The 12,709-nt window shown below is 36.6% G+C and overlaps 1 protein-coding gene across 2 annotated transcripts in view; it reads left to right on the forward strand.

The window, feature by feature from the left end:
• LOC139946050 (uncharacterized) overlaps positions 1-12,709 on the forward strand; it is a 30,513-nt gene that overhangs the window by 13,876 nt on the left and 3,928 nt on the right. For both annotated transcript variants that reach the window (XM_071943640.1, XM_071943641.1), the window contains exons 6-10: positions 3,899-4,038; positions 4,826-4,881; positions 7,786-8,017; positions 8,996-9,161; positions 11,429-11,506. In XM_071943640.1, coding sequence (XP_071799741.1) covers positions 3,899-4,038; positions 4,826-4,881; positions 7,786-8,017; positions 8,996-9,161; positions 11,429-11,506 — 672 coding nt within the window. The remainder of the gene's footprint in view (positions 1-3,898; positions 4,039-4,825; positions 4,882-7,785; positions 8,018-8,995; positions 9,162-11,428; positions 11,507-12,709) is intronic.

Here is a 12,709-nt window from a genome sequence, read left to right on the forward strand (position 1 = left end):
CTTGACATAAGACAGAATTTAAGGTAGTAGTGTTGGATTACAAAAAGCAGATTTCTGGTTGATCCCCTGATGCTTCCATATAAAACATATTTATGAAGACACAATCAACAGAAAGCATCATGCAAAACTTTAAACCAAGATAATAATAACAAATGGCCATAAACATTTTTACAAAATATTTGTTAAATAAAATAGTTATATAACTGGTGAAATAATAGGAAATTTTACTGCAAAAATAAGTACATTACAATAAGGAAATACATTTATTTAAACCACATACTGAGTACAATTTGTATTACATAAACATATTAGCATTAAAGTAAAGAAATATATTATCTATTCTTTATCCCAGATGCAAATTTAACATGTAAAGTAAAGAAAGCAGCCCCCCCCAAAAAAATAATTCTTTAACTGTACAGTAAATGTAATTGAAAGTTTTTAATTTGATGAGTTGTTTAAAGTAGATATAGTGACAAGTGTCAATTCCTAGCTTATGCTATAATCTGTTGCTTTCACTGCAAAGATAAATACTGCCCTCTTTTGACAAGTCATGGCAGTTTTACTCTCACCCGACTCCATAATTTACATTGTACTCTTCCAAGAAAAGAAGTGGAGACATTTTTAATTTTATTGTGGAAATTGATCACCAGTCGTTCAGCAGTTCCAGATTTGATGACATCCTTTTTAAACAATTCTTCGTTAGACAACCAGTTCCTAGAACTGCAATATTTCATCCCAGCTTTTACTGTTGTGATTTCACACAAGGGCTTGAAGTTGCTTTTGGGCGCCACTTCCCTTGTAATTCAAAGGCAAAGTACACGTTTGGTTTTTGGAATGGTTCAATAGGAGACTTTCTTGGACGATAGGTGGCAGCAGACTCAACTAGCGTTGGAAAGACTCCCATTGTTTTAATCCTATATAAATGTAGATATACAATAAAGGTAACCTGTGAAATCTTTTTAGTAACGCTTTTTATAATTGCTGAAAATCAGGAGCGATTATGTCCACACAAGAAAAATAATCAGTATAGATGAAACAAACAATAGAGAAATGTTCCATGCAGAAACTTTTCTCAGATTGAAATGTTTTGGAATCCCTCTCTCTAAAACCACCTTCCTTTGTAAGGAGTTGTTGCCCAAAATGTTAAACAATATCAACAGTTACAGTGCTTACCAAGTCAGATCTTATGGTCATTCATTTTTGGAGTAATTACCAAAAGTATACCCTCCCTTTAAAGTGAAACTAGAAACCTTACAATCAATACTAGAAATAGGACTTTCCTCAATTAAGTTTTCTACCAACCTGACACATAGGTCAGTGTGTGAATATCATTATTCCTGGTCCGGGCTCAGTTTCCTTATAAGTTTCCTTCCTGGTAATTTAACCTCCCTTCTTTTCTAGAGTAAATAAGTCAAAACTAAAAGCAAAAATAAGGTGGTTGGGTTTGATGAATAATTTGATGAGTTTGAATGATTGGATGCATACTTGGTAGATTTGTTTTAGAATGGACAAATGGATAATGCAATCAATAAAAAAAACGTTTAACCCCCCCCCCAAAAAAAAAAAAAGAAAAAGAAATGGAGGATAAAAAGTTATATCTTTCCCCATAACAACATATCTTTGAAGTGGAAGGATTCTCAAAATGCGTCATACATCAAAACTCACAGTTTAACTGTGGTACCTCTAACAAAGTGAGTTTTGATTGTCATTAATTAAAAAAATACAGACCCTGGATTAAACATCACACTATGCCTTTTTCCTATCAATATTGCTACTGACATAAATTGTCTCTATCCTCTATTTTGACAGCCATCGTGTTTAGTGTTTATGTCATCCTAAACGGTTTAAAGATAATGATGGTAGAAAGCTTACCTTGAAAAATTAATTACTGAGGTGTTGTTATTGAGAAATTAGTAAAACAATGTCACAGAAAGAACTTTTGTCTCGTGAGACGAACAGAATGTACAATGTATTTACCCAACTCTCCTGAAAATATTGTTCTATGATTTCCAAAAAAAACTTGACGACTGTTGAAGTTGAAACTTCTACAGGAAAATTATAGTTACATACATCCTCATTCACAGTGAGTGAGTAAGGATTTATGTCATAGCCAAAAACTTGATATACAAAAGGTACTAAACCCTTTAGAGGTAGGGTATATCTTTGGTAATTAATCCAACAATGGAATGAATGACCATAAATTCTCACTTGATAAGAGGCACTGTAGCTGTTGATAATGTCTAACATTTTGGGGAAAAATTCCCTTCAAAGGAATGTGGTTTTAGAGAGTAGGATTTAAAAAAACCTTTAAAGATACCTTTCCACCACCTACTCTGTTTCATTCTAGTAACATAACATGTGTTCATAGTAAACTGACTATAATAAGGAAATAAACTGAAACAAAAAATAATTGTTGAACAATTTACCACAGAGCTCTCATTCAATGTATAACAATAGACGGGTCCCAATTTTAAGTTATGTGAATCAGTAATCATTATTACTGTATACACACAATGAACAAGACCAAGATTATGATCCTGTAAGTGATATTGCATGTTCATATCCTCTTTGGAATGAATGACATCACAGCTGTACTCTGTCACGGTAAACATTTAGAATTCCCAGAGAAACTACATTTTTTGATCAATGCTTCCTTGATTTAACTTATGAAGTCAACTTGTGATGGATATTGAATCCTAAATGAGGTTTACAATACATGTAAACATGTTGTTTTTAAGACTTCACCTGTCGTTGTCGTTTGCCTTGGTGTTGTCATTGTTGGTGTAAGGTTTGTTTTGTGTTTATGTGTGTGTTTTTTTTTTTAAGGACTTATAGTTGTAAAAGATAATTAATATGAATGGAAATTTAGTTTATATTGACAAATCATGATAAATGTGTACACATATTCAAGGATGTTGACATCCAAATGGCATAACCAAGAGTGTGATGATGACAACAGGTGAACCAGGTCAATAGTGAAATGTTTTAAACAAAGAAAATCTTGAAGAAATGAAAGTGCACCCTACATGAAGATACTCAAACGTTTTGTTTTTTGGGGTTGGGGTGGTTGTTGGAGTGTTTGTTTGAATGATCTTCCCATCAAGGGAACTCGGCAAACTCCCACAAAGGGATATAAACACCAAGCTGGCAACAGTCAATCTCTCCCATACAAACATTAGTTTACTGTTTATGGTCATGAATTGCAAAAATCTAGAAATTGTGTCCAAAATGTAAATACTTTTTCTAGTCATTATGAAATCAGCGGTTATTTTTTTAGATTGGGACCAAAAATCCTGGGATTGCGCCCTCTGGAGCACAGTGACAGTAGTAGTCCCCATAAAGACACTGGATATCGTAGTTGGTTATTGTCAAAGACCAGTAGTTTCACTTGGTGTATCCCATCATTTGCATAACATAACAAACTTGTGACAATTTGGACTCAAGCGGTCAACGGAAAGTAAAACATAAAACACCCTTGTTGCACAAATTTGTGTGCTTTGTTTTTTCAGATGCCTAATATTAATGAAAGGCTTCAGGGCCTGAAGCTTTTTAGTATATTAGTGAGAAACTGCTTTTATTATTAAAAACTACGTAACTTGAGAGGGAGCTGTTTCTCATAATGTTTTATACTTTCAACAGCTCTCCATTGCTTGTTTCCAAGTAAGCTTTTATGCTAACTATTATTTTGAGTAGTTACCAATAGTGTCCAGTACCTTTACGATGCATAGTTTTGATAGTAAAGCTTGCTGTCTAAGCCTTCCAATAGGGAAACCATTACAAGACTTCAGAAGACCCATGGGAAGAAGAAGCAGACATAATAACTTTCCTCCCCAAGGAAAATACTTAATCTTTAATACAAGGTTGTTAAGTAACCGATTTCATTTTTAATTTCTTGTAGTGATAGCTGCTCCGACAATACCTGATATCCCAGTACCTCCTCTGCCATCTGTCGAGCACATACCAACAGTACAAGTAAAACAAGCCAGCGTCAGCGATGACATACCTCAAGAAATATATGATGATGTCTCTATAGATGGAGTGAGTACTGACAAGAAGTATTCATAATTTGGTTTTGGAATTAATTGGTTGTTTTAATGTGGCGGTGTCATGGCCTAAGAGCAACAGATTCAAGCTCTGTTGTTTGATCAGCAGAGTGTTGGTTCGAGTCCCAGTCATGACACTTATGTCCTAAAGCAAGACACTTAACCATGATTGATTTGTAAAGTTGGGGAGGTAGTGCTTCTCGCTCTACCAGCCAGGCCTCTGATGGATGACTGTATGAATGGACTGTAAAGGGGTAACCCTGTTTCAGCCCTAGGATTAGGTGGCACCGGCCCCTGGAAAAATAGTTTTACCCACACCTTGAAGTGGCCTTCAGCCCTGTGTGTCTGGCAACTTGCATAAACAAAATATTTTTGTTAACAAGAAAAACTTTTCCTGTGAAAAATTAATTTTAAAAGGTGGTAGCATTTTTGAGATATCACTGAATTTTGGAGCGGGTTTAGGTCTTTAAGAAAAAAAATGTCCATTGGAGTGCTCAATTTGAAAAACCTTTTGTGCAGAAACTTTTTTTACAGATTGAGGTGAGTTTTAATCACTCTCTCTAAAGCCACCTTCTTTTGAAAGGAATTGTTTCTAAAAGTGCTAGGATAAGACATTATTGACAGCTGTAGTGCTTCTTACCAAGTAGGTTTTAAAGTGACCAACTGGTGTCTGTGTAAACTTTTTTAATTGAATGGATCCAAGGGACTTTATTTAGTTGTTGTAAACTGCAAATTTGAAAACATAGAAAAATAATTAAATTTGTATATTTTCTTTTTTTGAGGATTGTGAGGAGCTCTATGAGGCCCTAGATGTAAGCACTGAGGATGCTCAAAGAAGGTAACAATTATTCCAATTCAATAATTAAATTAATTTTTAAATTGAATACCTATTTATGGCAAATGCCTTCCTACATTGATACCTGGGGTGTGTTTTGGTACCCCTGACCTAACACAAGGTTTTACATTTTCCAACTTTCCCAAAGTAGGTGGTTGACCTGAATCTCTCGTTTTAAAAATATTTTTAAGAAATGTATTTTTTGGGGAACTTTTTCTGTAGAATTTTGCGTTAAAATTTTCCAAAACCTCACATTTTCAACCCTAGCAGAGTCTTTCTCAAAGGCTATCAATGAAAACATATAGTGAAACAGAAGTCAGTTGGAAAGAAGTGACAAGCAGGAAGTGACCAGGAAAAAAAGTCAGATAAAGTAAAGGATTAAGAAAGGAGAAGGGGCGGGGGGGGGGGGGGGGGGGGGGGGGCCTAGTTGAACCACAATGAGTGGAAACACAAAAAGATAAAATAGGATCTTTAGAATGTTACCAACATTTTTGGTTTTCTATACTACAGCATTAGGTGGGTTTTCCCCCTGTTGGGGTTTTCCCTCCTGCATTTAAAACTAGAATTCATTGTTTCCTCATCCTGTTTATTGTCAGTTACACTATTTGATGTGTTATGTGCACTGACATTGAAACAAATAGATACAACTATAAGTAATTTACCTCTAAGATTTTCCATGAAAGATGACAACTTTTAGTTATGGAATGACACTACAGGATGTTCGGTTGCATCCCTATCTATCATTCAAGGAGAGCTATAGATGTGGCAAGACAATTAAATATAATTAAGAAGGCCAAACACACCCTCTAAAATTAAAATTGATGGTCAGTTTCCCTGGATGACATTAGACTAAAGGATGTAAACATGATACATTTAAGGCACTGGGCACATTTGGTAATTGTCAAAGACCAGTCTTCTCATTAGGTGTATCTCAACATTATAACAAACCTGTGGAAATTTGGACTCAATTAGTCGCCAAAGTTGCGAGAGAATAATGGAAGAAAAAACACCCTTGTGTGCTTTCAAATGCCTTGAGGTCTCTTATTCAATTCAAGTACTTTAGTGAGAAAATACTTCTTTCCCAAAAACTACGTTACTTCAGAGGGAGCCATTTCTCTCAATGTTTTAACAATTCTTGATTGCTTGTTAAAGCCAGTGAACACTTTCGGTAAACAGTGTTGTCCAAGGCCCACACTTCGTGTATCACAACTTATATATAAAATAACAAACCTGTGAAAATTTAGGCTCAATCGGTCATCGGAGTGGGGAGAAAATAACGGGAAAATCCACCCTTGTTTCTGCACGCTTTGCCGTGTAATGACATGTGTTTACTAGAAATCTGTAATTCTTGTTGTCGAGAATTGATAATTGTTTAATGCTTTCTCAAAAAGTAAAACATTTCATGGAATAATATTTTAAGAGAAGTCTTTTACCATTACCTTCTGTAAACCCTGTAAGTTATTTGTAAATCTGTGAACTTTTTTTTTTTTTTTTTTTTTTAAGTGTTTAAAGCCATTGGACCCTTTCGATACAGAAAAAAAAAAAAAAAGTAAAACAATATCAATTCTCGATAGCGAGAATTACGGATTTATTTTAAACACATGTCCTGACCATGGCGAAACGCGCGGATACAAGGGTGCGTTATTTTCTCCTGACTCCGATGACCAATTGAGCCTAAATTTTCACAGGTTTGTTATTTGATATAGAAGTTGTGATACACGAAGTGTGGGCCTTGGACAATACTGTTTACCGAAAGGGTCCAATGGCTTTAATGCTAACAACTATTTTGAGTAATAACCTATAGTGTCCGGTGCCTTTAAGGATTAATTCAACTCCTCTACAAAATGTAACACAAACAACTATTGTATGAGGTCACCTGTCACTGTTGCTACCCTTGATTCACTACATCCTTGTTTCCTAGAATAGGTCCTAGGACTATCCATTGGGGAAACAAGGATCAAAGTTGGTGTTTCTCTATGAACAATATGAGTCACTAGACTGGGTCAGTCTGCCAGGAGTTTCCCAGAACCGATTTGGAAAACGCCAGACCATCTTTATCACCACCTGTTCGAATACTTCCCCTCTGAGGATTAAATCTTCAAGTTTAATTTCTTGAAAAATTTCCCTCTGAGTTCTCTTCATTAAGAGATGACAGTTTGGTAGACATTTTAATGGATTACTGGGGTTTTTATGTGATAATAAAGTTAGCACTTGTCTCTTATCTCGTTGCAAAGTTTGTACATATTGAAAGCATCCCAGGAAATGTCTTGTGAAGTTTTGTTTTTTTGTAGTTTCCCCCAGGATTTATTAATTATTTTTTACAACAACAAACAAAAAACTTGCCATCAATTTCTTTCCAGGCATATTTTCAGACAAATTTTGTGATTTATTTGTTCTAAATCATGACCCTCAACTCGATAGAAATGACATGAGGGGCCTAGTCGTCTAATTTTATGAATTTTTCTAAAACATGATGTTTTAACAAAGTGCGATATAATTCCACTGTAAGCCACTTCCACTTCACACAAACTGGAGTTGCAATGAGTTAATGTTCTAATTATGATCTATTCAAGAAAAGTTTAATAATGAGATTTATCTTTAACATTCCGTCTTTAGAGACTAAGGTCTTTCAGAATTACAAGTTTCTGTCATAATAAAATGCTTCTTTCCACCATGCAAAGTTTTAAATCCTACTTAAAATGCTTCTGAACGATGAAATCTGTGGGATTTCTTTTTGTGTTGGGGGAGGGGGTTGGTGGTAAATACACACAAAAGTTGCAATTTTTGGAGCCAGAAGTAGCACAAACTTTGGGTGTGAGGCGGATATGCACTTGATGCAATGACTTATCAAAAGGATCCCATGTGACATTTAAAACAATTTTAAATAATGTTTTTTTGAACTTTCAGACCCTCAATAGAATCAGCAGACTCAGGGGAGGCCGCCGCTAAGCCCCCACCTATCCTATCACCCCGGAAAATATCCTCTCAGAAGAATAAACAAGAAGAGAAGATGAGACGAGAATTAGAGAAACAAGAACTACAAAAGCGTAAGAAGGAGGAAGAGCTTAGGAAGAAGAGAGAGAAAGAAGAAAAAAAGAAGAAGGAAAGGGAAGAGAAAGAAATTAAGAAGAAGTTTAATGTGAGTTTGTAAGAGTTGACTGATCCATTTGCTCTTGATTTGTTCTTCAAATATTTGTTCAAGGGAAAGTATACCTTTGTTATTTGAAAACATTTGATTTGATTATTTTACTTCTGCGAAATACTGCTCAGAGAATTTATTCAACATTTTCATAAAAAGTTATACTCAAATTTGTATTTGTAATTTGATTTGTTTTATTGACCCAACCACTTTGACAGGGGAAAAAAATACCAATCTCAACAGTGACATTTATGCTGGTGCCCTTTTTCTGCTAAGCATTTCCTTTTCATTCTCGGCATGTCTTGTGGTTACCAACATTTTTTTTCTTTTTGGGTGGGGGGGAGGGGGGGCTGAGGCAAGCCTGTTTAGGTTGTGGTGGTGCTTAAGAGTAAACCCTAGTGTTTAGTAGAAGTAGGACACTGGATACCATACAGATCATAGATGTATATTGTGGGAAACAGACAGTGTGAAGAGCCCTCATTCCCAGAAAGCATTTTGCCTGACGCTGCATCGTTCTAAAGAAAAGAACACTCCCAAAAGGTCATTGATCCATATCAAAGTAATTCAATTCTTCACGCTATTTGCCCTTTTCCTTTTCATAATGCAAACATCCTTTCTGTCCTCCCAACCCAGACGTTGGGAAGAGTCAGGATGGCAGTGTGATAATTTTGTTTAAATTAGTAATGTCTATTTGTCTGTAGACTCGGTCTGTTTTTACATTTACTTACCTTTGCATTTAAAAATATTGCGTATTTCTTTTGTATATTGTGTATTTTTATGGTATATTGTATATATCTTTTGAATCTTGTGTAATTCTATAATTGCTTGTCGTTTTTCTCTTGTAATTCTTTGCTGATTTTAAACTTATTTTTATACCTTTTTTGTTAATTCTGATAACAACTTTGTGTTGGCAGTGCCATGGAGCGTTGTTTTTGATGGATTTGGCGATATATAAATCTTTACTCTTATTATTATTAGATTCGAGGTGACATCCAAGTAGTTGACAATGGCACGGCCATTCAAGACTGCGGTGCCGATACTGAGAAGCTGGATCTGATTTGTAAGAAAGGAGAGAAGCTTGAGATCATCAGACGAGAGGGGAACCCTCCTGGCAAGTGGCTTGCAAGAGACACCCAGGGAAGATGTAAGACAATGATAAGAATAAGTAGCATAGTCTTTAGATCCCTTACACTGATGTAAGATGCATCTACTGTCTGCCCAGGGTCCACTATTTCCAGATTTCCATGTCAAAATGACATACCGCACATAAAATGCACTGGACAATATTGGTTATTACTCAAAATAATATGCTTATTAATTAAATTCCGATCCAGTATTAGTATGAGCTACAGCCCTGCAGTCTTGTGGAATTTTACCCCATTTTCGAGCCCTGTTAAACATAACACATGTGGTTGTTGACTGTTTCAAAGCTTCCTTTTATAAAATCATCACAGGCTCCTGTCGTTGGATTAAATGTCTGTCTGATACACTGCCATGGGCGAGAATTTTTTTACCCGAAGTCTTTGGTTTGAACCTTGATCTTGATTTACCAAATGAGTCAAGCACATACAGGATGAACCCGTATGAAACCTTGTCATTAAGTGTTTCCTCAAACACTTCTCCACTAATTCAATTAATTGTTGGGTATTGGTAGTATGAATGGTGTGATGTGTTTACTGGGAAAAAGGACAGTAATGCATGTACTCTTCAAAAATACATGGTGTCCAAAAATGGATTTTTTTTTTTTCCGACCCCCAAAATATGTTTTTCTTTCCAAACTTTGGTTCTTATAATTATGATATATTTTAAAAACTGTTTTTTGTGTCTAACATTAAAAATGGCAGCCCTGTCTGTATAGATTTATGCATGCTGTGTCTTTGACCAGACGTCAGTCTGACATTGTCTGGTCATTTCTAAAAAAGAATCATGGATTAATTTCCCCCATTTTGTGTTGCCCAAAAGCTGGATTTTTTTAAGTGTATGGATTTTTGTTTGATTGTTTCATGGGTATCATCTTCAATACATTAAAGGCAGGGTACACCACCACTCACATCAAGTAGATTTTAAGGAACCTGTCAAAAAGATTTTACAAACACCCCAAATATATGGAGTCAACCAATTTGATTCTGTAACTAGTTCTTCAAACTTGTGTATATCTCTAGATTTTAAGAAACATTTTTTACAAAGAAATAAAACTTACGCTTAAACTGTTACTGCATTGGAGAAAAAAGTAACAGTTTAGCACCATATTTGTGCTTGCGTTACTGCTTCAGGCGGCCAGGAATTTCATCATTGAGAGGGCAAGGCCATTTTCATTTTTCAAAGGGCACTTCACCAAAGCTAAGACCAAGGGGCAAAGGAGGCCATTGTCTCCATGGCCTGCATCTTATTCCAGCCCTGCTGCTTGGTGGGACTTGGCTTGTTGTTCTGAAAATAACCATTTGTGTTTTCTCCCCTAAACCTGCTGCATGCCAAGCTCTAGAGATATTAAAATTGTACTTCCTTGAGGAAACATTAATAATAAATAATAATAATAAGACTTGTAATGCGCACATATCCACCCTGCTGGGTGTTCATTTCTAACTTGATGTATATTTAATAAGGGAATAAAAGGGTCGCGACGAGTTCTTACAAGGCCATTTAAAGTCGGCAGGGTTGAATTGCGGTGTGATAATGGCCCGACCCTGCAAGGTTGTGAACGGACGTTTAAGAACGAGTCACTACTCTTTTATTCACATTCATAAATGCACTTTTGTTAAAAAATACAACTACAGACACTTTGACAGTTGAAAATTTGAGGTTTGAAATATTTTTTTCAACAACTTTATGAAGAGTCTGTTGGGCATAGGTTGTGTGTACGCGCGAGGGCTTAGAAATAGATTATGTGCGCGCTCTTAGAAATAGATTACGCTCTTTTACTAATAGCTACGAATTGCATTCCGCATAATAATCTTGCGCGCCTGACAAGTGGAAGCCAGCCGGTTATAAACACTGGTCGTTATCAACTTTTTAAGCACCCCAACATGACGCGCTCTCCACCAATAGGAGTAGAGAAACTGTCTGGGGTATTTATGAATAGATGTTAAAATTGCATCAGGGAGAGAAAACAAATTATCTAGCAAGTTTTACATCTATTATAACGCTGCAGTACCCGCTGCTAAAACATAGGATTCAAACTGCCTCTCTAGTAAACTGGCAATCTCTGTGGTTTAGTTGGTATGACACTGCTCTAGAATTGCAAAGGTTGTGGGCTTGAATCTCACCGAGTAATATGCCTGTGATTTGTTCTCACAGAGAACTCGGGAAAGTACTTGTTAGTGCTAACACACATTGGTGTATAGGGGTAAAACATTTCTCTGTGGTGAAACCCAAAATATTTATGTACATTCTTCTCCTCTTTCCTAATGCTAGATGGCTTCATTGAGACTGATTTCGTAGCCGTTGATAGTGGAGATTGTCAAGAAACATACGACGATGTCATTCCTTGGGGTAAGAAACTGACTACTTAGCATTTATTGAAAGCCATACCCATGACTACTTAGTCCAATTTAAAAATGGTGGTGAGCAGAAAATATTGCCAAGCAAGATGAAAGCAGGGCACGATTTGCAACACTGTGTAGTAAATGGCATTTTAGCTGGTAACCCATTTCTGCTTCACAACATTTGTATGTGCTTTTAAGTTTTTGTGCTAACGAGCATCATGAAATTGGGCCCCGATGTGATACCCTGAAAACTGTAGACACTAGGCCTGAGGCACATATGTTCTATGGGCCCTGGCACTTATGGTGTTCAGACAACTCGTCCGTCGGACAACTCAACCTTTCGGACAACTCGACGGTTGAGACAGCTGGAACGTTGGGACAACACGACGGACTTTTTTTTTTCAACTGTAAGACAACTCGACTTAGGATTAAGACAAGTCGACGGATGGCCGTGACGGGTGCCTCAGCTTAGGGCGCGCACAGATCCGTAAAGCGGGGCTTAGGTTAGGGTTAGGGTGAGATTAGGGTAAGGGTAGGTGTTAGGGTTATGGTTAAGGTTAGGATTTACATGAAATTTGTGTAAACATGTTACTCACGGAGGTCTGTTCAATTGTCGACTTATCTTGGCCATCCGTCGAGTTGTCTCAAAGTTGAGTTGTCTGAACCGTTGAGTTGTCCGAACAGTCGAGCTGTCTCAACCATCGAGTTGTCCGAACCGTTGAGTTGTCCAACGGCCGAGTTGTCTGACATCTGACTTATGTTCTATAGGCCCTAGGCACCAATGTTCCACAGGCATCAGTGTTTGAGTTGGCACTAGGCATCAATGTAACAAGGGCTAGGCCCTTCATTCAAATTGTATACTGCATTTTAGCGCTTGTTTATATTTTAATCATTACATTTATTAAGGTTTGCAATAAGCTTTGAACTAGTCTAAAGCTTTCTCAAAATCAAAACAGACAATGTTTACACGCAAACAAACTTCTTTAACAAAAGTGATATCGATGTGCTTTGACTGGGCAAGGATGTGCTAGATTTACTGAGTCAGTGATATTCAAACTGAGGTCTTATAACAAAAGGGACAATAGGTCCAGGATTGCTGTCACAAACAATGTGGTTCTTGTTTGTCAGGACAAAGAGTTGAACAAAGGAGGATCCACAATTTGAGGCAATTGCACACTTGTGTGTACTGTGTGCAAGAGTCCTTTCTGTT

Source organism: Asterias amurensis, chromosome 13, assembly GCF_032118995.1.
Source record: "Asterias amurensis chromosome 13, ASM3211899v1".
Lineage (NCBI taxonomy): Eukaryota > Metazoa > Echinodermata > Asteroidea > Forcipulatida > Asteriidae > Asterias > Asterias amurensis.